The sequence below is a fragment of the Rhinoraja longicauda genome, chromosome 4 (assembly GCF_053455715.1).
Source record: "Rhinoraja longicauda isolate Sanriku21f chromosome 4, sRhiLon1.1, whole genome shotgun sequence".
Classification (NCBI taxonomy): Eukaryota; Metazoa; Chordata; class Chondrichthyes; order Rajiformes; family Arhynchobatidae; genus Rhinoraja; species Rhinoraja longicauda.
The window spans coordinates 74,738,061-74,763,604 of NC_135956.1; the positions used below are offsets into that span (position 1 = coordinate 74,738,061).

General features: G+C 47.3%; 1 protein-coding gene across 2 annotated transcripts in view; it reads right to left on the minus strand.

Moving 5' to 3' along the window:
* LOC144592886 (guanine nucleotide-binding protein G(s) subunit alpha-like) overlaps positions 1 to 25,544 on the minus strand; it is a 219,896-nt gene that overhangs the window by 135,600 nt on the left and 58,752 nt on the right. Inside the window, exons 1-4 of one of the 2 annotated variants that reach the window (XM_078398092.1) lie at positions 14,004 to 14,190; positions 12,084 to 12,156; positions 10,208 to 10,262; positions 9,943 to 10,062 (exon numbers count right to left, since the gene is read on the minus strand). In XM_078398092.1, coding sequence (XP_078254218.1) covers positions 9,943 to 10,062; positions 10,208 to 10,262; positions 12,084 to 12,156; positions 14,004 to 14,142 — 387 coding nt within the window. In that variant the 5' untranslated portion in view covers positions 14,143 to 14,190. Of the gene's footprint in view, positions 1 to 9,942; positions 10,063 to 10,207; positions 10,263 to 12,083; positions 12,157 to 14,003; positions 14,191 to 25,544 lie in introns of those variants that run through there. The other variant, XM_078398091.1, reaches the window with a different exon arrangement.

Here is a 25,544-nt window from a genome sequence, read left to right on the forward strand (position 1 = left end):
TCCTTTTATTCGGAGTAAATGGCCTCCGGTCCTAGACTCTCCCATGAGTAGAAACATCCTCTCCATGTCCACTCTATCCAGACTGATGCAGATTTACAGTGGCTGGACACTGTACATAGCTGTTCCATTCAAGCATCGTAAACTACTAATAAACTACTAAATGGGATGGCGCCAGAGACCTAGGTCCAATCTTGACTGTGTGTGCTGTCTGTACGGAGTTTGCATGTTCTCACTGTGACCACGTGGGTTTTCTTCGGTTGCTCTGGTTTCCTCCCACACTCCAAAGACATGCAGGTTTGTAAGTTAATTGGCTTCTGTAAAATTGCCCCTAGCGTAGGACTGATCGTTAGTCGGCGTGGACTCAGTGGGCCAAAAAGTGTGTTTTCACGTTGTATCTCCAAACTGAACTAAAACCCCCATGTCCTTCTGGTAATGGGGCGACCAGAACTGTGCACAATACTCTGAGAGCAGTAATGGCTTCTTCTGGCTGATCGCTCTTCGATGGAGATGCCATTTTTCTCCGTGTCGTATCTCCGTCCCCACCGCGGCCTAACGTCGAGGAGTTGGCGGCCTTTCCTGGAGACCGGCCCGGCGCTTCAAACCACAGGCACGCCGCGGACTTTAACATCGCTGAGCTGCGAACCTTTGCCGAGGATCGACTGTGGAGCGCTCCAACTGCATGGCCTGTGGACTCTAACATCGTGAAGCCCGCAGTCTCTGGTAAGAAGAGGCCGACTCGGGAGCTCCATGCAGCAGAGAGAGTTTCAACCGCCCCGACGCGGGAAGTTTCGATCATCCCGACGCGAGGGCCTCGGAGTCGGCTGCAGTGACTGCGGATGGTTCAACAGCCCCGACCGCGGGCGAACACAAAGAGGGAGATGATTGAACTTTATTACCTTCCATCACAGTGAGGAATGTGGAATCTGCTGTGGTGGATGTTTATGTTAAATTTCATCTTATGTGGGTGTGTCTTGTTGCTTTTTACTTAGTATGGCTGTATGGTAACTCAAATTTCACTGTACCGTAATTGGTACATGTGACAAAAAATTGATCTTGGATCTCTTGGCTGTGAATATCAGGAATAACTCTTGAAGAAAATTTAAAAAAACTAATTGTTAATCTTAATCTTATATGTGGAGATTGTCCTCCTATAAGGTAATGATTACATCGATGAAATATTTCCCAAGTACTTGAGTTCCTTGTATTGCTGATAGAGCTGATGCCATTCTAATTTACTATCACAAATAAAAATCTCAAGACACTATCTGGGCAAAGATCGGACACACTAATCCGATGTGCTTCAGAGGTCCAGCAATGGACAGACTCTGAGTCCATGACTCAGAGGAATTTAGAAGGATGAGAGGGGATCTTATCGAAACATATAAGATTATTAAAGGGTTGGACACGTTAGAGGCAGGAAACATGTTCCCAATATTGGGGGAGTCCAGAACCAGGGACCACAGTTTACGAATAAGGGGTAGGCCATTTAGAACAGAGATGAGGAAAAACTTTTTCAGTCAGGGAGTTGTGAATCTGTGGAATTCTCTGCCTCAGAAGGCAGTGGAGACCAATTCTCTGAATGCATTCAAGAGAGAGCTAGATAGAGCTCTTAAGGATAGCGGAGTCAAGGGGTATGGGGAGAAGGCAGGAACGGGGTACTGATTGAGAATGATCAGCCATGATCACATTGAATGGTGGTGCTGGTTCGAAGGGCCGAATGGCCTACTCCTGCACCTATTTTCTATTGTCTATTGACTTGTGAGCCTAAAGTTAAACATTGGAGTAAATGTCCCAAGTGAATGCGGAAACGTGTGTGTGTGACCCTCGTGGACCAAGTGTCATTGAGCACCACGACAGCTCTGCCCCATTAACAATCAGCAAGGTTGTGCTCCCTCTTAAAATAACTGGGCTCCCAAAAACCATATAAATCTCACCTAAAATACAGGAGTAAAAAAAATTCAAAAAGGTCACCCGAAAGTTATTATTGATACAAAAATAAAATCATGTTCTTGATACAGATGGATAGTCCAGCTAGCACTTGAACCAATTCGGTCTATGTGTATTTAACGATGCAAAGAATAGCATAACAAAATATCCAAAAAGATACCTTGCGGAAATGGGCCCTTCGGCCCATTGAGTCCGCGTTTACCAGCGATCACCTGTATACTAATTCTATCCCGCATACTAGGGATAATGTACAGAATCCAATTAACCTACAAGCCTGTATGTCTTTGGAGTGTGGGTGGAAACCGGAGCTCCCGGAGAAAACCCACGTGGTCACAGAGAGAGGTTACAAATTCCGTACAGACAGCACCCGTGGTCAGGATCGAACCCGGGTCTCTGGCGCTGTAAGGCAGCAACTCTGTTGCGCCACCGTGCATAGAACAGTACAGTACAGGAATGGCCCACAATGTCCGTGCGGACCATGATACCATGCTAAACTCAGCTCATCTGCCAGCCGGGATATCGCTGCTGGACCTATAGAAATGTACTGCACAGGAATCCAAAAAACGTGTAAAAATATACTGTTCAAAAACTTGCAACTTCGTTCAGTTTCCTTTTATTGGGCCCTGGACTGTGAACACACTTTATAGCTGGCTTTATAATTAATTCTATAATTAGAAGCAAACCTCTCAAAATTAACAGAGTTAAAAATATCTGAGGTTACTTATTGATCTCAGCGCAGGTCTAGAGTTTTACAAAGTATTTCTGCCTACAGTTGCATAATAGTCCAAACAGACTCTACCATCAGCCCAGATTCCTAGTGATCATTCCTTCCACCGTTTCATCAACTGCAACCAAATCACAGGCCTGTGATGACGTCTGTCGAAAATGGGAGATTATTCTTTTCCATTATCACGCTGAAATGTTAAAGTCTTGCTTTTGATTGGGGCAGAAGGCACTGGTTTGAAGAACCTATTATTGCACATTGTGCAACAGTTTCACATGTGGTGTAAACTTGTGGGGAGGTGGGTAGGTGCGCCTCACTTTGGGAGGAATAACGTGGAATGAGGTGGGCCGTCGAGTGCACGGCTGAGGGTCGACAGCGAGGGGGGGCCGTCAGAGAGCGAGGAGTCTGGGACTCTTATTCCCTGGAGCGCAGGAGGGTGAGGGGTGAGTTTGCAGAGGTGTATAAAATCGTGAAAGAAATCCCGCGAGGAGGCAGGCTGATTTTTCAGGGATTTGGGGGTGGTTTTCCTATGAATACCCCAATTTTTGCATTATAACATACAACATATAACAACTACAGCATGGAAACAGGCCTGTCCGGCCCTACCAGTCCACGCCGACCATTCTCCTTGACCTAGTCTCATCTATCTGCACTCAGACCATAACCCTCTAATCCCCTCCTATCCATATACCTATCCAATTTACTCTTAAATAATAAAATCGAGCCAGCCTCCACCACTTCCACCGGAAGCCCATTCCATACAGCCACCACCCTCTGAGTAAAGAAGTTCCCCCTCATGTTACCCCTAAACCTTTGTCCCTCAATTCTGAAGCTATGTCCCCTTGTTGGAAACTTCCCCACTCTCAAAGGGAAAAGCCTACCCACGTCAACTCTGTCCGTCCCTCTCAAAATTTTAAAAACCTCTATCAAGTCCCCCCTCAACCTTCTACGCTCCAAAGAATAAAGACCCAACCTGTTCAACCTCTCTCTGTAGCCTAAGTGCTGAAACCCAGGCAACATTCTAGTAAATCTCCTCTGTACCCTCTCCATTTTGTCGACATCCTTCCTATAATTATAATTTGGCGACCAGAACTGCACACCATACTCCAGATTCGGCCTCACCAATGCCCTGTACAATTTTAACATTACATCCCAACTTCTATACTCGATGCTCTGATTTATAAAGGCATTATAATTAATTGCCCAGTGAACTGGGTATGTTTAAAGGGAGCACAGAGCAAAGAAAGCTAATGGCATGGTGGCCTTCATAACGAGAGGATTTGAGTACAGGAGCAAAGAGGTCCTTCTGCAGTTGTACAGGGCCCACATCTGGAGTATTGTGTGCAGTTTTGCTCTCCTAATTTGAGGAAGGACGTCCTTGCTATTGAGGCAGTGCAGCGTAGGTTCACGAGGTTAATCCCTGGGATGGAGGGACTGACATATGAGGAAAGATTGGAAAGACCAGGTTTGTATTCATTGGAGTTTAGAAGGATGAGAGGGGATCTTGTAGAGACGCATAAAATTATAAAAGAACTAGACAAGCTAGCACAAGGTAGCACAGCGGTAGAGTTGCTGCTTTACAGCGAATGCAGCGCCGGAGACTCATGTTCGATCCTGACTACGGGTGCTGCACTGTAAGGAGTTTGTACGTTCTCCCCGTGACCTGCGTGGGTTTTCTCCGAGATCTTCGGTTCCCTCCCACACTCCAAAGACGTACAGGTATGTAGGTTAATTGGCTGGGTAAATGTTAAAAATTGTCCCTAGTGGGTGTAGGATAGTGTTAATGTACGGGGATCGCTGGGCGGCATGGACTTGGTGGGCCGAAAAGGCCTGTTTCCGGCTGTATATATATGATATGATATGATATGATATGCAGGAAAAAATGTTCCCAAAGTTGGGCGAGTCCAGAACCAGGGGACACAGTCTAAGAATAAAGAGGAGGCCATTTAAAACTGAGGTGAGAACAAACTTTTTCACCCAGAGTTGTGCATTTGTTGAATTCTCTGCCACAAAAGGCAGTGGAAGCCAATTCACTGGATGAATTTAAAAGAGAGTTAGATAGAGGTCCAGGGGCTAGTGGAATCAAGGGATATGGGGAGAAGGCAGGCACAGGTTACTGATTGTAGATGAGCAGCCATGATCACAATGAATGGTGATGCTGGCTCAAAGGGCCAAATGGCCTCCAAGTGCACCTATTTTCTATGTTTCTATGGTAGGTGGCCCTAGTGGGTTAAGAGGTAGGGCAGAAACCAAGGCCCCAGAAGCAGTAGCATTACTACCTTACAGCACCAGTGACTAGGGTTCGATCCACACTACGGGTGCTGTCTGTATGGAGTTTGTTTGTTCTTCCTGTGACCTGCGTGGGTTTTCTCCAGGTGCTGCGGTTTCCTCCCACACTCCAAAGACGTACAGGTTTGTATCCTAATTGACTTCGGTAAGTTGTAAAATTGTCCCGAGTGAAGTGTAGTGAATGGGTTGATTGCTGGCCGGTGTGGACTTGGTGGGTCACACGCACACACACACCCCTCCGTCAGCTGGTTCCACACACGCACCACCCTTTGCGTGAAAAGGTTACCCCTCAGATTCCTGCAATGTCTTTCCTTCCCCCATCAGCGTAAACCTATGCCCCCTTATTTTCGATTCCCCCACTCTGGGCGAGAGAGACTCTGTGCCTCCACCCTGTCATCTTTTCAGGATTTTATACACCTCTATAAGATCACCCATCATCCTCCTGCGCTACAGGGAATAGAGTCCCAGACTGCTCAATCTCTCCCTTTTGCTCAGACCCTCTAGTCCTGGCGACATCTTTATAAATCTTCACTATACCATTTCCAACTTAACAACATCTTTCCCATAACACAGTGCCCAAAACTGAACACGATACTCTAAATGAGGCCTCACCAACATCTTATATAACTGCAACATGACTTCCCAACTTCTGTACTCAATACTTTGATGAAGGTCAATGTGCCAAAAGCCCTTTAGACCAGCATATCTTTGATAAAGTTTTGATAAAATTGTTTCAGAGCAACAACACACATTTATATAGCATCTTTGATGTAGCAAAATGACCGTAGGCATTCAGCAGGGCGTAAACACAATCGGGGCTACTAAAAATATCATAAAATGCCTTGACCCGACAATTAGATTTTAAGATAGTCTCTGAAAGGAGAGGGAGGGAGATGCTTTAAGAAGTAAATGTTACAATCTGAAACCCGAATACTGGAAACCTCTTAAAGTAACAGAACAAAACTAATTTACCTTCAACACAATTCAAGACTCGGGAAAATTGTTAGTTCCAGCTTGTACTCGCTGGAATTTAGAAGATTGAGGGGGGATCTTATAGAAACTTACAAAATTCTTAAGGGGTTGGACAGGCTAGATGCAGGAAGATTGTTCCCGATGTTGGGGAAGTCCAGAACAAGGGGTCACAGTTTAAGGATAAGGGGGAAGTCTTTTAGGACCGAGATGAGAACTTCTTTTTCACACAGAGAGTGGTGAATCTGTGGAATTCTCTGCCACAGAAGGTAGTTGAGGCCAGTTCATTGGCTATATTTAAGAGGGAGTTAGATGTGGCCCTTGTGGTTAAAGGGATCAGGGGGTATGGAGAGAAGGCAGGTACGGGATACTGAGTTGGATGATCAGCCATGATCATATTGAATGGCGGTGCAGGCTCGAAGGGCCGAATGGCCTACTCCTGCACCTATTTTCTATGTTTCTATGTTTCTATATATGCAGATGTCAGCATTTCCCAAGTGACTAGTTTAGTTTAGAGATACAGTGCGGATACTGGCTCACCGGGTCCACGCCGACCAGCGATCCCCCCACACTAACACTATCCTACACACACAGACACACACTGGGGACAATTTACAATATTACCGAAGATAATTAGCCTACAAACATGCACGCGTGGGAGCAAACCGGAGCTCCCGGACAAAACCCACGCAGGTCACGGGGAGAACATACAAACTCCTTACAAACAGCACCCGGAGTTAGGATGGAACCCGGGTCTCTGGCGCTGTAAGGCATCAACTTTACCACCATGCCGCCCGCCACTTACGTAAATCGCCCCGCAAGTAAATGTTACATTCTGAAACTCGAATAATAGACACCCCTTAAAGCAACAGAACCAAACTAATTTAACTTCAACACAATCCGTGTCATTGCTACCTATCTAGAGAATCGAAGACAATCAGGTTACATTTTGTATCTCAAGAGAATCATGATAAACCAGGTGGAGATATGCCATTAGTGGAACACCAGTGAACAATAAAAAGTTTATTTGGAACAATTTTTTTGAGAACTCATAGAAACATAGAAAATAGGTGCAGGAGTAGGCCATTTGGCCCTTCGAGCCTGCACCGCCATTCAATATGATCACAGCTGATCATCCAGCTCAGTAACCTGTACCTGCCTTCTCTCCATACCCCCTGATCCCTTTAGCCACAAGGGCCACATCTAACTCCCTCTTAAATATAGCCAATGAACTGGCCTCAACTACCTTCTGTGGCAGAGAATTCCACAGACTCACCACTCTCTGTGTGAAGAAATGTTTTCTCATCTCGGTCCTAAAGGACTTCCCCCTTATCCTTAAGCTGTGACCCCTAGTTCTGGACTTCCCCAACATCGGGAACAATCTTCCCACATCTAGCCTCTCCAACCCCTTAATAATTTTATATGTTTTTATAAGATCCCCCCTCAGTCTTCTAAATTCCAGCGAGTACAAGCCCAGTCTATCCAGTCTTTCTTCATATGAAAGTCCTGCCATCCCAGGGATCAATCTGGTGAACCTTCTCTGTACTCCCTGTAACTCCCTCTAACTCTAACGTCTGTAACTCGCTCTTAAATAGCCAATACCTTTCACTAGCAGACAGCGACGCAAGAAAATTGCTTGTTTTTGCCATATATGCAGATGTCAGCATTTCCCAAGTGACTAAACCCAGAAAAATTCAGAATTAAATAACTCATAGGCATACAACATGGAAACAGCCCTTCGGCCAAACGTGCCCATGCTGACCAAGGTGCTCCATCTACACTAGTCCCATCTGCCCACATTTGGCCTATCTCCCTCTAAACCTTTCCTCTCCATGCACCTGTCCAAATATTTTTTTAATGTTGTGATTGTACTTGCCTCAACCACCTCCTCTGGCAGCTCGTTCCATATACCCACCCTCTGTGTGAAAACATTGCTCTTCAGGTTCCTATTAGATCTGTCCCCCATCACCTTAAACCTATGTCCTCTGGTTCTTGATTCCCCTACCGTGGGTAAAGGACTCTGCCCATTCACCCTTATGATCCGACACAATCTCCACACCCCTAAAATCACCCCTCAGCCTCCTGTGCTACAAGCAATAAAGTCCTAGCCTGCCCAATCTCTCCCTGTAGCTCAGACCCTCCAATCCTGGCCACATCCTTGGCCTCTTCCTTCTCTGCGGTCTTTCCAGCTCAACAACATCTTTCCTGCAACAGGGTGACCAAAAGTAAGCACAATACGTCTAACGTGACCCCACCGACATCAGGCCAAATTAACTGTTGAAACCCACCCAACTGCTTGATCTGATCTCAACTGTAATTACAATTGGTTTAATAAACAATATTGCACTAAGGTCTCCATAATCTGCAACAAAGAAAGGGAGGAAATAAAATAACATATTTCACAATTTTCACAGGTTTTCTTTACTCAGGATAATCGATAATGGCCATTTTTTGTAAAATAAAAAATTGAGAATAAACTCAATATTAATAAAACATCTACAACAGTAACATTTCCTCCATCAATATTTTCCATTTAAAATCTTTGCATTTCTCCCAACAAAGCTATACAGTACATTCTCTCAGCACAGTAAACTTCATATCACTTGTTTCCCTCTTCCCTGACTTTCAATCTGAAGAAGGGTATCGACCCAAAACGTCACCCCTTCCTTTTCTCCAGAGATGCTGCCTGTCCCGCTGAGTTACTCCAGCATCTTGGGTCTATCTTCAGTGTAAACCAACATCTGCAGTTCCTTCCTGCAGGAAGGTTTACACTGAAGATAGACACAAGATGCTGGAGTAACTCAGCGGGACAGGCAGCATCTCTGGAGAAAAGGAATGGGTGACATTTTGGGTCGATACCCTTCCTACATTAAAGTAATGGACTTTGGCATAAACCTAGCATTTGCAGTTCTATGTTTCTACCAAAGTAATGGACGGCTGTAAGCTCTTACACAACATAGGGATAAGCTTGCACATTTTACAAACAACGAGCTAAACACTTCCTAACAACCATCTGAATTGCACCACAAGAAAAAGAAAAGCGACAGGCCATTTCTATTCAGGTTTGTTGCATCTCTGATGCAAGCTGTCCTGAGGATTAATAATCGAGGCACTAATGCAGTGGAGCAACTTTGCAGCAATGCTGCACGATGACCGACACTGGAATAGTATCGCAATTGGTTGGTTCGAGGGGTGACAAACAGCATTTGCCACATCCTACAAGAGAAGGATGGAACGGTGAACAGGCATTTGCCTGTTGTCAAGCTTTGTTCTAATCAGTATAATCAGGAGCGGCACATGATCGCAGCAGCTGACTGTGCAACAGAGTGCAGCATGCAATCAACCATGATACCGTTTTTGCATGCTGCCTTCAATGGCACGATGACCAACTTTGTATAAGTTTCCTTGTTCAACAGCAAACAGTGCCGGTCAGGAATGGACTGCAAGGACCATCTGACAGACAGTCTTTCAGCCCCTTTTAACATTTCCCAGTATTGTATCTTCATTGGTATTTCTTCTGCCCAGCCGTTATCAGACAATTGAACCATCACACCACAACTAGAGAGCAGTCCTCAACTACAATCCACCTCATTTGGAGACCCTCGGATTTTCTTTGATCAGATTTTACTGGCCTTATCTTGCAATAAACGTGACTCCCTCATCATGTATCTGTACACTGTGAATGACCCGACGGTAATAACGTATTGTCTTTCCGCTGACTGGATAGCACGCAACAAAAGCTTTTCACTGTACCTCAGCACACGTGACAACAAACTAAACTGGAACTCTGAACAAGGGTCTCGACCCAAAACGTCCCCCGTTCCTTCTCTCCAGAGATGCCGCCTGTCCTGATGAGTTACTCCAGCATTTTGTGTCTACCTTCAAACTAAACTTCTATTCTCTAAGACTAGGGAGAAAGCCAAAAAAAAGCAAGGGAGATTGCCAACCACACTGAAACAACATCTGAAAGAGAAAATCCAACAACCGATCTGTGAAAGGTAAACGGTTCTTACCTGTGTGTATTCAAAGTCAGAAAGAAGGGCAATGCTCTTAATATAATCCAATCGAAGCTGGTGCTCTGGGTTGGCCAACTGGACCGGAGGTATTAAAGTGCTCATTGCTGAGACTATCGTCTGAAAATGGATAGGAAATAGTTATGGACATTAATCGGAGAGTGACAAAGCTGGATTTGTGCTGCTAAGCAAAAATTAAAGGCCCGCTCAGTCACATCAATGCGTATTTCTCAATAGAATGAGCAAAAACCATCAGAACACTTACCACTATGGCATCTTTAATATTTTTCCTAATATCTTGCACTTTCATCTTCTTTTCTCTGTGTTAAAAAAGAACAGGAATGGCTTGAGTTATTCAAGGTAAATTTCGAATCAGAGGTGCAGCGTGGCAGCAGGCCCTTCGGCCCACCAACTCCATGCTGACCATCGATCTTCTGTAACACTGGGTCCAGTGCAGGCTCGGGAGACAATTTACAGAAGCCAATTAACCTACAAACACGCACGTCTTTGGAGTGTGGGAGGAAACCGGAGCACCCGGAGGAAACCCACTGAGAGAATGTACAAACTCCGTACAGTCAGCACCTGTGGTCAGGATCAAACCCGGGTCTCTGGCGCTGTCAGGCAGCAGCTCCACTGCTGTGCCCCCCACCCACCCCTCCCCCCCCCACCCACCCCTCCCCCCCCACCCACCCACCCCTCCCCCCCCCCCCTGCTCCTTACATGTTCCCTTCTATTCAGCAATAAGGGGTCTATCATGGTTGTAGAAACAAAGCATGTTCGTGTTTAGCTACCTATCAACCTGGAGAGAGGGCGAGATGTCACTTTGTTGCTGCTACTCTCAAGATATCCCAAATGTTGCTGCAATATCAACAGAAAACTACTTGCAAAACCAATCTATCTAATGTTCTCAAAAATCAGTTCAGCTGTATGGAGGGGGATCTGAAGAAACGCCCCAACCCAAAATGTCACTCATCCTTTGTCTCCAGAGATGCTGCCTGACCCGCTGAGTTACTCCAGCACTTTGTGTCTATCTTTGGTACATACCAACAAATATCCTCTCAGGACACACAAGAGACTGCAGACACTGGAATCGTGAGGTCTAAAGACGGGTCCCGACACAAAACGTCTGGAGTGCAGTCCTGATTTACCATCTACCTAATTGGAGGCCCTCAGACTACCTCCAATCACTTTACTGGACTTAACCTTACACTAAGCATTATCCTGTATCTGTGTACTGTGGATGGCTTGAATGGAATCATGACTGGATAGCAAGCAACAAAGAAGCTGTTCAATGCACCTCGGTACACGTGACAATAATAAACTAAGCTAAGCCTATCCATGTCCTCCAGAGATGCTGCCTGACCCGCTGAGTTCCTCCAGCATTTTGTGTTTTACTAAACATTCTTCTCATCCCATTTAGAACGGAGATGAGGAAGAACTTTTTCAGTCAGAGAGTGGTGAAGGTGTGGAATTCTCTGCCTCAGAAGGCAGTGGAGGCAGTGGAGGCCAGTTCGTTGGATGCTTTCAAGAGAGAGCTGGATAGAGCTCTTAAGGATAGCGGAGTGAGGGGGTATGGGGAGAAGGCAGGAACGGGGTACTGATTGAGAGTGATCAGCCATGATCGCATTGAATGGCGGTGCTGGCTCGAAGGGCTGAATGGCCTACTCCTGCACCTATTGTCTATTGTCTATTATCCCACTTCCTCCTCCCAATCCATATCCAACTGACCTACTTCATGCAAGTCCTCGACCTGAAGTGTCAACAATTCCTCTCCCCCTCCAAAGATACTTCATAAGTTCGGCCCATCAAGTCTACTCTGCCTTTTAATCATGGCTGATCTATCTTTTCCTCACAACACCATTCTCCTGCCTTCTCCACATCACCCCCGGCACCCGAACTAACCAAGAATAGTTCTTTTTAGAACATTTGATATCAGTCTGAAGAAGGGTCCTGACCCGAAATGTCACCTATCCATTTTCTCCAGAGATGCTGCCTGACCCATTGAGTTACTCCAAGATTTTGTGTCTATCTTTCACACTGCTCAGCCTGTTGAGTTCTTCCAACAGATTTTATTTTACCCCCCCCCCAATGCAACTGCACCTTCAACCCTAAACGCAGCAAGCAACAAAACAAAAACTTACTCAGCATTAAATCCATTGACGTGCAAGATTCGCATTTGCTTGACAATTGTACTTTTTCCAGATTCACCAGCCCCTGAAAAAGAAGCAGATACAAGCAAATAAAAAAATAGAATTAGCAGCACAAAACCACCTTACTATTCTGCGTGTGTGTGAGAGAGAACGAAACAGAACGCACATAAACGTACACACAGTGTATATAAACGTACACACAGACTTTTCAACATACATTGTCTGTATTTTTGCATTCCTTACTGTAATTAACACCATCATCATATCTCCATTTTGGGGGTGGTGAATCTGTGGAATTCATTGCCACAGATGGCTGTGGAGGCCATATCAATGGATATTTTTAATGTGGAGACTGATAGTTTCTAGATTAGTATGGGGGTTACGGGGAGAAGGCAGGAGAATGGGGTTGAGAGGGAAAGACAGATCGTCCATGATTGAATGGTGCAGTAGACTTGATGAGCCAAATGGTCTAATTCTGCTCCTATAATGCATGAACATCTTGTATTATCTTAAGGGTTGACAGAGAGGAGGGCCCCTGTGACAGTACAAGACAAGGAGCATGGGCCATACCAAATAGAATCAGGTTATGCACAGGAAGGAACTGAAAATGCTGGTTTACACAGAAGATAAACACAAAGTGCTGGGTTAACTCAGTGGGTCAGGCGGCATCTCTGGAGAAAAGGAATGGGTGACATTTCGGGTCTCGACCCTTCTTCAGACTGAGAGTCAGGGGATAGGGAAACTAGAGGTATGGAAAGGCTCAGAACAAATCACAGCCGCCACCGATGACCCAGGAAAGGTGGAGCCCACAATGGTCCATTGTTGGCTGTTGAAGAGGTGACAACGAAGGGACATGAACAGTGAAACTAGTAGGGCATCAAGTTACCACATTATGATACACAGCTTGCTTGCCACAATATTGCAACTCAAGACAATATGGTGAGGAGAGGCATGTTGACAACATTGCAACACGGATGCATCAAGCTGCACTCCATTGACATGTTGTTGCAAGTTCAAAAACACATGGAGCACAGCACTCACATATTGCAATATTATGACAACGTGCTAATTCACACTCGCATAAGGTTGCGATTTAAAGGAAGGGAAATCAATCCTATTCACGTGGTGTTGCAATACATATATACATCAAGGAGTCCTGCATTGGCACTACGTTGCAATATAGGTTTCAAGGAGCAAGCCATTCACGTTACCTTGCAGTACAAGCGAATATCAAAGTGCATCCCACTGATATCGTATCGCAATACAACAGTACAGCACAGGAACACTGCAACCAACCCTGGGTGACATATCTAGGTAGACTCCATTGAAATATCGTGGTGTAAAGACACAGCAAGCATTGATGCAAGGATACATATAATGCAGAACAGATAAAACGAGGAGCATTTCACTGATATCCTGTTACAACTTAAGATGACCGAGCACTCCGCTGACACAGTGTTGCAATGTAAAGATACGTTGTGGAGCGTGCCACTGACATATACAACAAGGCGCATTATTTTGATGCTATATTGCAATACAAAGATGATGTTGCAGTATATTTTCGAAGAGCACTCCGCCGGCACTGCGTTGCAACACGACGCTACATCAGGATGCACTCGGTTGACATCATATCGCAAGAAATTTAAAACTAAAAAACACCAAAGCCTTCCTGAAACACGATTCTGAAATACAAAGGGGCGATACCGAGGAGCCCTCGGCCGCAGTGCACACACACACATACACATCAAAGTGCAGTCCATTGGTATTATATTGCAATAGGAAGATACGCCGGGCTCTGCACCCCGATGTTGCCACACTGAGATACATGGAGATACATGGAGAGGCAGATACATGGAGATACATGGAGAGGAGCTCCCTCCATTGTAAGACCAGCCGCCCCACGTCGCTTACCCAGCAGAAGCAGCCGGTGTGTCGCTTTGTACGCCTGCCTGTCTTTTTGCAATTGCTTCTCGATTTTCTTGTTGGCTTCTCGCTGGGCTTTCTCATCGTGCCGCTGATCCTCCGTCTTGCTGTTGCCCAAACAACCCATGGCTGTCTCTGGACTCCTCGCCCTGCCTTTCACCCCCCTCCCCCCTCCCCACCCCACTCCACACCCTCCTCCTCCTCCCTCTCCCCCTCCTCTCTCTATCTCCTCCCCTATTCTCTCTCTCCTCCCCTATTTTCCCTTTCTCTCTCTCCTCCCCCTCCCCGCCCTCCCTCTCTTCTCTTAAACCCCTCTCCCCCCCTCCTCCTCTCTCTCTCTCTCCCCCCACCCTCCTCTCTCTCTCTCTCCCCCCACCCTCCTCTCTCTCTCTCTCCCCCCACCCTCCTCTCTCTCTCTCTCCCCACCACCCTCCTCTCTCTCTCTCTCTCTCTCTCTCTCTCTCTCTCCCCACCCTTTCCTCCCTCTCAGATGGATTCAGATACAAAATTGCTACTGATGCACAAGCAGGGAGCGCGCCCTCTTGGTTGCTGCCACTGCCTCTCTCTCTCTCTCTCTCGTCTCTCTCCTCTCTCCTCTCTCTCTCTCTCTCTCTCTCTCTCTCTCTCTCTCTCTCTCTCCCCTCCCTCCCCTCCCCCTCTCCCCCTCCCTCCCTCTCCCCCTCCCTCTCTCTCCCCCTCCCTCCCTCTCTCCCTCTCTCCCTCCCTCCCTCCTCTCTCTCTCTCTCTCTCTCTCTCCCTCTCTCTCCCCCTCTCTCTCCCTCTCTCTCTGTGCAGCAGTAGGGTGGGTAGAGAGACCCAGTTGCCCGTCACAGACGCCTCCACTCCACCCCCCCCTGGATATTGTAACCAGAGCCCCCACAATGAATGTTTGCAAGACTGCCCCACACACACACACACACACGGCCGCTGCAATCAAAGCACCAATGCAGTCATCACACAGTCCAGCGCAGGTCGCCGCGGATAAAAGTGGAAATGGTTTTTTTAAAGATGCTATAAATAACCCACCGCGGGAGCGCGCACGGGCTGCAAGGGAGCCGGGCCGGGGGCGCGCACTGAGGCTCCGCCCCGCGCTCCAGCTCAGCCCAGCACAGTACAGCCCAGCCCAGTACAGCCCAGTACAGCACAGCCCAGTACAGCACAGCCCAGTACAGCCCAGTACAGCACAGCCCAGTACAGCCCAGTACAGCACAGCCCAGTACAGCACAGTACAGCACAGCCCAGCCCAGCCCAGTACAGCCCAGCCCAGTACAGCACAGTACAGTACAGCCCAGCACAGTACAGCCCAGCACAGTACAGCCCAGCACAGTACAGCACAGCACAGTACAGCACAGCACAGTACAGCCCAGTACAGTACAGCCCAGCCCAGTACAGCACAGTACAGTACAGCCCAGCACAGTACAGCCCAGCACAGTACAGCCCAGCACAGCACAGTACAGCACAGTACAGTACAGCACAGTACAGCACAGTACAGCACAGTACAGTACAGCACAGTACAGCACAGTACAGTACAGCACAGTACAGCACAGTACAGCACAGCACAGCACAGCACAGTACAGCACAGCACAGCACAGTACAGTACAGTACAGCACAGCACAGCACAGTACAGTACAGCACAGCACAGTACAGTACAGCACAGTACAGTACAGCACAGCACAGCACAGCACAGTACAGCACAGTACAGTACAGGACAGTACAGCCCAGTACAGTACAGCACAGTACAGCACAGCCTAGCACAACCCAACACAGTACAGCCCAGTACAGCCCAGCACAGTACAGCACAGTACAGCACAGTAGTGCGGCTACAGTACAGTACAGTACAGCACCGCACAGCACAGTACAGCACAGTACAGCCCAGTACAGTACAGCACCGCACAGCACAGCACAGTACAGCACAGTACAGCACAGCACAGCCCAGTACAGTACAGTACAGTACAGCACAGCACAGTACAGCACAGCACAGTACAGCACAGCACAGTACAGCCCAGTACAGCACAGTACAGCACAGCACAGCCCAGTACAGCACAGCACAGCACAGCCCAGTACAGTACAGTACAGCCCAGTACAGCACAGCACAGTACAGCCCAGTACAGTACAGTACAGCCCAGTACAGTACAGCCCAGTACAGCACAGCACAGTACAGCACAGTACAGCACAGTACAGCACAGTACAGCACAGCACAGTACAGTACAGTACAGCACAGTACAGCCCAGTACAGCACAGTACAGCACAGCACAGCCCAGTACAGTACAGCACAGCACAGCACAGCACAGCACAGCACAGCACAGTACAGTACAGTACAGCCCAGTACAGCACAGTACAGCACAGTACAGCACAGCACAGTACAGCACAGTACAGTACAGCACAGCACAGTACAGCCCAGTACAGCACAGTACAGCACAGCACAGCCCAGTACAGTACAGCACAGCACAGCACAGCACAGCACAGCACAGCACAGTACAGCACAGTACAGCACAGTACAGCACAGCACAGTACAGTACAGTACAGCCCAGTACAGCACAGCACAGTACAGCACAGCACAGTACAGCACAGTACAGCACAGCACAGTACAGCACAGTACAGCACAGCACAGTACAGCACAGTACAGCCCAGTACAGCACAGTACAGCACAGCACAGCACAGTACAGCACAGTACAGCACAGCACAGTACAGCACAGCACAGTACAGCACAGTACAGCACAGCACAGCACAGCACAGTACAGCACAGTACAGTACAGCACAGCACAGTACAGCACAGCACAGTACAGCACAGTACAGTACAGCACAGCACAGTACAGTACAGCACAGCACAGCACAGCACAGCACAGTACAGTACAGTACAGTACAGCACAGCACAGCACAGCACAGTACAGCACAGTACAGCACAGTACAGTACAGCACAGTACAGCACAGCACAGCACAGTACAGCACAGTACAGCACAGTACAGCACAGCACAGTACAGCACAGTACAGTACAGCACAGTACAGTACAGCCCAGTACAGCACAGCACAGTACAGCACAGTACAGCACAGTACAGCACAGTACAGTACAGCACAGTACAGTACAGCCCAGTACAGCACAGTACAGTACAGCACAGTACAGTACAGCACAGTACAGCACAGTACAGTACAGTACAGCACAGTACAGTACAGCACAGCACAGTACAGTACAGCACAGTACAGTACAGTACAGTACAGCACAGTACAGTACAGTACAGCACAGCCCAGTACAGCACAGCACAGTACAGTACAGTACAGCACAGCACAGTACAGCACAGAACAGTACAGTACAGCCCAGCCCAGTACAGCACAGCACAGTACAGTACAGTACAGTACAGTACAGCACAGAACAGTACAGCACAGTACAGTACAGTACAGTACAGCACAGTACAGTACAGTACAGTACAGCACAGAACAGTACAGTACAGCACAGTACAGTACAGCACAGTACAGTACAGTACAGTGCTACAGGGAGAGGTTGAGCAGGCGAGGGCTTTATTCCTTGGAGCGTAGGAAGATGAGAGGTGATCTTATAGAGGTGTACAAAATCATGAGGAATAGATAGGGTAAATGCAGTCTAAAATCAGAGTAGGGGAATCCCACTATTTAAAACATTGAATTAGACTTTAGACTGTAGAGATACAGCACAGAAACAGGCCCTTCGGCACACCGGGTCTGCGCCGACCAGCAAACACCCCGTACACTAACACAGTCCTTTTCACCTTGGACAATTTTCAATTTTACCGTAGCCAATTAATCTACAAACCTGCACGTCTTTGGGATGTGATAGGAAACCAGAGCACCCGGAGAAAACTCTGAGAGAACAGGGAGAACATACAAACTCCGTACAGACAGCACCTGTAGTCAGGATCGAACACGGGTCCCTGGCGCTGTGAGGCAGCAACTCTACCACTGCGCCACCGTGCCACCCTTCATCCACTGAATCCCTCTGTTTTATCTGCCGAGTTCTCCCTTTACATGGCCCCGCTGTTTGAAAGATTGAAGTTGCCCTATGAATGACCCCTACTAATTTAATAACTGAATTCTCCCATAACTATCTCCAACTGACAATACGGAATAGCCACATTGTTAGGTAGGGCATGAGTTTAAAGTGAGAGGGGAAAGATTTAAAAGAAGGGCAGGTTTTTCACACGCAGGGTGGTGGGTATATGGAAAGATATAAACTCTTACTGTTTTAGTTAGTTTTGAGATACAGCATGGAAGCAGGCCCTTCGTCTCATCGAGTCTACACCAACTATCGATCACCCATTCACACGAGTTTTATGTTAGCCCACTTTCTCACCCACTCCCAACATGCTGGGGGCAATTCACAGAGAACCAATGAACCTACAGACCCCAGCTATTTTAGTAACTCAATTCTTCCAGTAACCATCTCCCACTGACTTAATATGGAATTGCCACATGGTAGGGCACAAGTTTAAGGTGAGAGGATAAAGATTTAAAAGAGATTGGAGGAGCATGTTTTTCACACAGAGGGTGGTGTGTATATGGAATGATCTGCCAGAGAAGGTGGTAGACGCAGGTACAATTACAACGTCTAAAAGACATTTGGATCGGTACACAGATGGGAAAGGTTGAAAGAGATGTGGCCCAAACACAAGCGAATGGGACTAGATAGATAACTTGAGATGAAGAAGGGTCTCGACCCGAAACGTCGCCCATTCCTTCTCTCCTGAGATGCTGCCTGACCTGCTGAGTTACTCCAGCATTTTGTGAATAAATACCTTCGATTTGTACCAGCATCTGCAGTTATTTTCTTATAACTTGAGATGAACTAAGGGGCCTGTTTCCATGTTGTAACTAACTAAATCCCACAGGTCTAACCAGTGAATTCTCCCAGTAACTGACTCTCACTCTTTTAAGAACTAAATTCTGCAAGTAACAGTACCTAATAGATTTAATAACACTATTCCGTGGTGCAGCGGTAGAGTTGTTGCCTTACAGGGCCAGAGACATGGGTTCGATCCTGACTACGGGTGCTGTCAGTACATTTTGTACATTCTCCCCGTGACCGCATAGGCTTTGCCCGGGTGCTCCGGTTTCCTCCCACATTCCAAGGACGTACAGGTTTGTAGGTTAATTGGCTTCGGTAAAGATTGTAAACTGTCCCCAGTGTGTGTAGGATAATGTTAGTCGGCGTGGACCGGTGGGCTGAAGGGCCAGCTTATCTCTAAACTAAACTGTTTAAACGACAGGATTCTCCCAGAAACAGCCTCCTACCAATTTGATAATTAAGGTTGCTCAGTTACCGTCTAACAGTTACTACAATAATTGATTCCTGTCACTGTTTGAATGATTGAGTAATCCAGCAAATTGTCTCTGCAGTTTTAATTACTGATCTCTCCCACCTACTATCTCCCACTTTTTTTAAATAACAATTTCTACCACTAACTTTCTCCCACTTTTTTTTAAAAACAAGGATCCCTTCCAATAACTGTCTCTTGTTAATATAATGTAGGACACAACGTGCTGGAGTAATTCAGCGGGTCAGACAGCATTTCTGGAGGACGTGGATAGGCAATGTTTCGGGTCGGGACCTTACTGTAGTCGTGGGGAGTAAGCTGCAAAAGAGAGGTGGGTGCAGGACAAAGCCTGACAAGTGATAGGTGGATTTATTCACAAAATGCTGGTCAGCAGGTCAGGCAGCATCTCGGGAGAGAAGGAATGGATTCCTTCTCTCCCGAGATGCTGCCTGACCTGCTGAGTTACTCCAGCATTTTGTGAATAAATCGATTTGTACCAGCATCTGCAGTTATTTTCTTATACTAAGTGATAGGTGGATACAGGTGAGGGGCATGGGAAAGGGGGCTTGATTGGCAGATGGGTGGACAAAGGCTAGCGACATAAAGATCACCAAAGGGTGACGAAAGGAGGCAAAATGGAGACACAATGTCAGATAAGAAAAGGAGTGAAAGAGGAGTTAAATGTAAAACTAGAGGGAGGGATATAAGTGGAAGGGGGCGAAGGGGGTGATAGTGGGGGAAATGGAAGGAGGAACAGGAAAGGGGGGGTGGGGAAGAAAGGGGATATAAAAAACAACATACAGACTTACGGGGTAGGTGACGTACATAAACCTACGTAAACTCGCACTTACATAAATAGTTCTGTACTCAGTCCCTAGCGTTAACGCGGCACTTCGTAAACTCCACAACACTGAACACAAGATTTTATTGAAAACAAGCCGGCAATGGCGGCGATGCTTACCCAGAAGGCTGTGCACCGCAGAAAGTGCCCCAAAACGGTATTAGTTGGTGATTCAGACTTAGGTAACATTTAGTTTATTGTCACGTGTTCCGAGGTACAGTGAAAAGCTTTTGTTGCGTGCTAACCAGTCAGCGGAATGACAATGCATGATTACAATCGAACCATCCACAGTGCACAGATACATGATAATGGGAATAACGTTTAGTGCAAGATAGAGCCAGTACTGGATTGTATGTATTCACAAAGTGCTGGAGTAACTCAGCAGGTCAGGCAGCATCTCGGGAGAGAAGGAATGGGTGACGTTTCGGGTCGAGACCCTTCTTCAGACTGATGTCGGGGGTGGGACAAAGGAAGGATATAGGTGGAGACAGGAAGATAGAGGGAGATCTGGGAAGGAGGGGAAGGGAGGGACAGAGGAGCTATCTGAAGTTGGAGAAGTCGACGTTCATACCACCGGGCTGCAAACTGCCCAGGCGAAATATGAGGTGCTGCTCCTCCAATTTCCGGCGGGCCTCGAGGCCCATGACAGAGAGGTCAGACTGGGAATGGGAGGGGGAGTTAAAGTGCTGGGCCACCGGGAGATCAGTTGCGTTAATGCGGACCGAGCGCAGGTGTTCAGCGAAGCGATCGCCGAGCCTGCGCTTGGTTTCGCCGATATAAATAAGTTGACATCTAGAGCAGCGGATGCAACAGATGAGGTTGGAGGAGGTGCAGGTGAACCTCTGTCTCACCTGGAAAAACTGTTTGGGTCCTTAGATGGAGTTGAGGGGGGAGGTAAAGGGACAGGTGTTGCATCTCGTGCGGTTGCAAGGGAAAGTGCCCGGGGTTAGGGTGGTTTGGGTAGGAAGGGACGAGTGGACCAGGGAGTTACGGAGGGAACGGTCTCTGCGGAATGCAGAGAGGGGAGGGGATGGGAAGATATGGCCAGTGGTGGGGTCCCGTTGTAGGTGACGGAAATGTTGGTGGATGATATGTTGGATCCGCTGGCTGGTGGGGTGGAAGGTGAGAACGAGGGGGATCCTGTCCTTGTTGCGAGTGGGGGGAGGGGGAGCAAGAGCGGAGCTGCGGGATGTAGAAGAGACCCTAGTGAGAGCCTCATCTATAATGGAGGAGGGGAAGCCCCGTTTTCTGAAGAACGAGAACATCTCGGAAGCCCTAGTCTGAAACACCTCATCCCGGGCGCAGATGCGGCGTAGACGGAGGAATTGGGAGTAGGGGATAGACTTTTTGCAAGGGACCGGGTGGGAAGAAGTGTAGTCCAGATAGCTGTGCGAGTCGGTGGGCTTGTAGTAAATGTCCGTCACTAGTCACTACTGGATTGTATGTAGTTAGTCCGAAGGTTTCCATTGAGGTAGATGGTAGTTTACGGCTGCTCTCTAGTTGTGGTAGAATGGTTCAGTTGCCTGATAACAGCTGTGAAGAGACTGTAGAGTGCTGGAGTAACTCAGCGGGATAGGAAGCATCTCCCTGAATCTGGAGGTGTGCGATTTCACACTTCTATAACCTTTGCCTGATGGGAGAGGGGAGAAGAGGGAATGGCCAGGGTGCGACTCGTCCTTGATTAAGCTGCTGGCATTGTCGAGGCAATGGAATGGAGTCAATGGAAGGGAGGTTGGTTAGTGTGATGGTCTGGGCTGCATCCACACTTCAGTTTAGTTTATTGTCAAGGTACTGTACTGGGGTACAGTGAAAAGCTTTTGTTGAGTGCGAACAAGTCAGCAGAAAGACAATACACGATTATAATCAAACCGTTGACAGTGTACCGATACATGAGAAGTGAATAATGTTTAGTGCAAGGTAAAGGCAGCAAAGTCCATTCAAGGATAGTCCTATGTTCATGGAACGTATTCCTTACGTAAGTCCAGGAGTGGCAGCACAACAATTCTTCTAGAGATTGTCTCCCATTATTTTAGTAATGAATCCGAGCAGTAACTCTCTACCCATGTTTTTTTTAAAAACAAAATTCTTCCAGTAACCGTCTCCCACTGTTTTAATTAGTGAATTCTCCCAGAGACAGTCTCTGTTGTTTTAATAATTTAATCCTCTCAGTAACTTCACCTGCTAGTTCAATAACAGAATTCTTCCAGTAAATCGCTCTCAGTTCTAATGAATGTTTTTAGTCCCGGTGAGTGTTTCCCACTGTTTTAACAAGTGAACCTAGCCAGTAACACCCTTCATCCTTTTTAATAACGTGAATTCTCCCAGAATCCGTTCCCTTTTGTTGAATTGAGTTCTCCCAGTAGCTGTCTCCTGCTGTATAATAATTGAATTCTCACAGTAACTGTGTCCTACTGTTTATTAAATTAAATCCCCCAGTAATTGCCTCTGCTATGTTGATAACTGGATTCTCTCACTTACTAAGAGGTGATCTTACAGTGGTGGTGGGGGGGGGGGGGGGGGGGGGGGGGTGGGGGGATGGGGGGGGGGGGGCACAGATAGGGTGAATGCACAGTCTTTTTCCCCCAGGGTAGGGGAAATCAAGAACTAGAGGGCATAGGTTTCAGGTGAGTGGGGAAATATTTAATGGGAACCTGTGGGGCAATTCTTTCACATAGAGGGTGGTTAGCTTAGTTTAGTTTAGTTTATTATTCTCATGGGTACCGAAGCACAGTGAAAAGCTTTAGTTTGTGTGCTATCCAGTCAGCGAAAAGATTATACATGATTACAATCAAGCCGTCCTCAGTTCACATATACAGGATAAAGGGAATAACATTTAGTGCAAGGTAAAGTCCGATTATAGATAGTCCGAGTAGGAAAATAACTGCTGGTACAAATCGAGGTATCACAAAATGGTGGAGTAACTCAGCGGGTCAGGCAACATCTCAGGAGAAGGAATGGACGACGTTTCGGGTCGAGACCCTTCTTCAGACTGATGTCAGGGGAGAGGACGGAACAAAGATAGGATGTAGTAGGAGACAGGAAGACAGTGGGAGAACTGGGAATGGGGAGGGGAAAGAGAGGGACAGAGAAACTATCTGAAGTTAGAGAAATCAATGTTCATACCGCTGGGGTGTAAGCTGCCCAAGCGAGATACGAGATGCAGTTCCTCCAATTTGCAGTGGGCCTCACTATGACAATGGAGGAGGCCCATGTCAGAAAGGTCAGACTGGGAGTGGGAGGGGGAGTTGAAGTGCTGAGCCACCGGGAGATCAGGTTGGTTAAGGCAGACTGAGCGAAGGTGTTGAGCGAAACGATTGCTGAGCCTGCGTTTGGTCTCGCCGATGTAGACAAGTTGTCCGAGGGTCTCCAATGTGGTAGATGGGAGGTCAGGACAGCACTCGAGGCATTCTGGGTCAGGACTCTTTAAAGGGTGGCACAGTGGCGCAGAGGTAGAGTTGCCTCCTTGCAGCACCAGAGATCCGGGTTCCATCTTGACTACAGGTGTTTGTCTGTACGAAGTTTGTACATTCTTCCCGTGACCTGCGTGTTTTTCCCGGGAGCTCTGGTTTCCTCCCACACAACAAAGACGTACAGGTTTGTAGGTTAATTGGCACTGGTATGGATGTAAAATTGTCCCTAGTGTGTAGGATAAGTGATGATGTGCAGGGATCGCTGGTCGACATGGACTCGGTGGGCCGAAGGGCCTGTTTCTGCGCTCTATCTCTAAACTAAAGGGTACAACATATAGTGCAACATATAACATTGAGCTGCCAGAAGATGTAGTTGAGACATGTACAAAAATAGCATTTAAAAAACATTTGGAGAGGTGCATGGGTGGGAAAGGTAGAGGGGGATATGGGCCAAATAGGGTGGGCCATCTTGGTCGTCACGGACGAGTTGGGCCGAAGGGCCTGTTTCTGTGCTGTATGATTCTATCGTTACTGCTGTCCACTTTTTCAGTAACTGGATTCTCCCAGTAACTGCTTCTTACAGTTTACATCCGTGCAGGGACCCAGAGCACATCGGTAGGACCTGGCGATCAGAGGCCATACCCCGACAACAGGCCTGGCTCCCCTGCCGCGGAACCGGCAACCCACCCAGAGTCATCCGAGGCTCGTCTCCATCTCGACCCTAAAGACTGGGAACCGGGGAGGAGGGTGGAGGGAGGGAGGGCGGGAGTCAGCGGATGCTGGACAAAGGGCCGTTTCCAAGATGGCGGCGGACGGAGGAGAGGATCGGTGTCGCCTTTAAGGCCAAGATCAGACAGCACTCTTAAGAACTTTGAAGGCATCAGAAACGCGACGACTCTTTGTATCCTCTCTCGGTGAAGTCTACTATTACACTCCAATCGTTGCACTTTTGTACATATCTATGATTGTGCTTATCTATACAATGATTTTACTGGATTGTGTGCAGCAAAGAATTTCACTGTACCTAGGGCTACACGGTGAAGGGGCGGCACAGTGGCACAGCGGATGGAGGAGTTGCAGCCTCACAGCACCAGAGACCCAGATTTGATCCTGACTACGGGTGCTGTCTGTACAGAGTTTATATGTTCTCCCTGTAACCGGATTTTCTCCGGGTACTCCAGTTTCCTCCCACACTCCAAAGATGTGCGGGTTTATAGGTTAATTGGCTTCTGTAAATTGTCCCTGGTGTGTAGGATGGAGCTACTCTACCATCATGATCATTGATCGTCATTGATCGGCTCGTGATCATCGGTCGGCATGGACTCGGTGGGTCAAATCCACGCCCTATCTCGAATGTCTAAAATTCTCCTAGACACTTCCTCCTCATGTTTTAATTAACGGATTTCTCCCAGTAACTCTGTCCCACTATTCCAATAAACAAAATCTCCCAGTAACAAGGAATGAAGGGATATTGATCAGGCAGATAAGGGGTGGTCTTGGCATTGTGGTCAGCACAGACATTGTGGGCCAAAGGGTCTATTCCTGTGCTGTACTGTTCTATGTTCTATGTAACACTGTCTGGTTTTTTAGAACAGATTTGTCCACTCTGTAAATTAATGGTCAGCCCAAATAAATGTTCCTAAAATGTAAATAATTCATTTCTCCCACTATTTTAATACGATTTCTACCTCTGTCTCGCACTGAAAAGTACTGAGTTCTCCAGGAACTGGCTCATTCTGTTTAAATAACCAAACTCTCACAGTCGCTGCCTCTGACTGTCTTAATAAAGGGTTTCTCCCAATGACTGCTCCTACAATCGTTCCTCAGAACCGTCTACTTCTTTTCAAATAACTGAATTTTCCCAGTAACTACCTTCCACGATCTAATTGCCTTTTCCCCCCCATGGCCTGTTCTGCAGTGGTAAAGAGGGATTTCTCCAGTAATTGTCTCCCACCATTTAAATAAATGAAGTCTCTCTGTATCTGACCCCCACCCT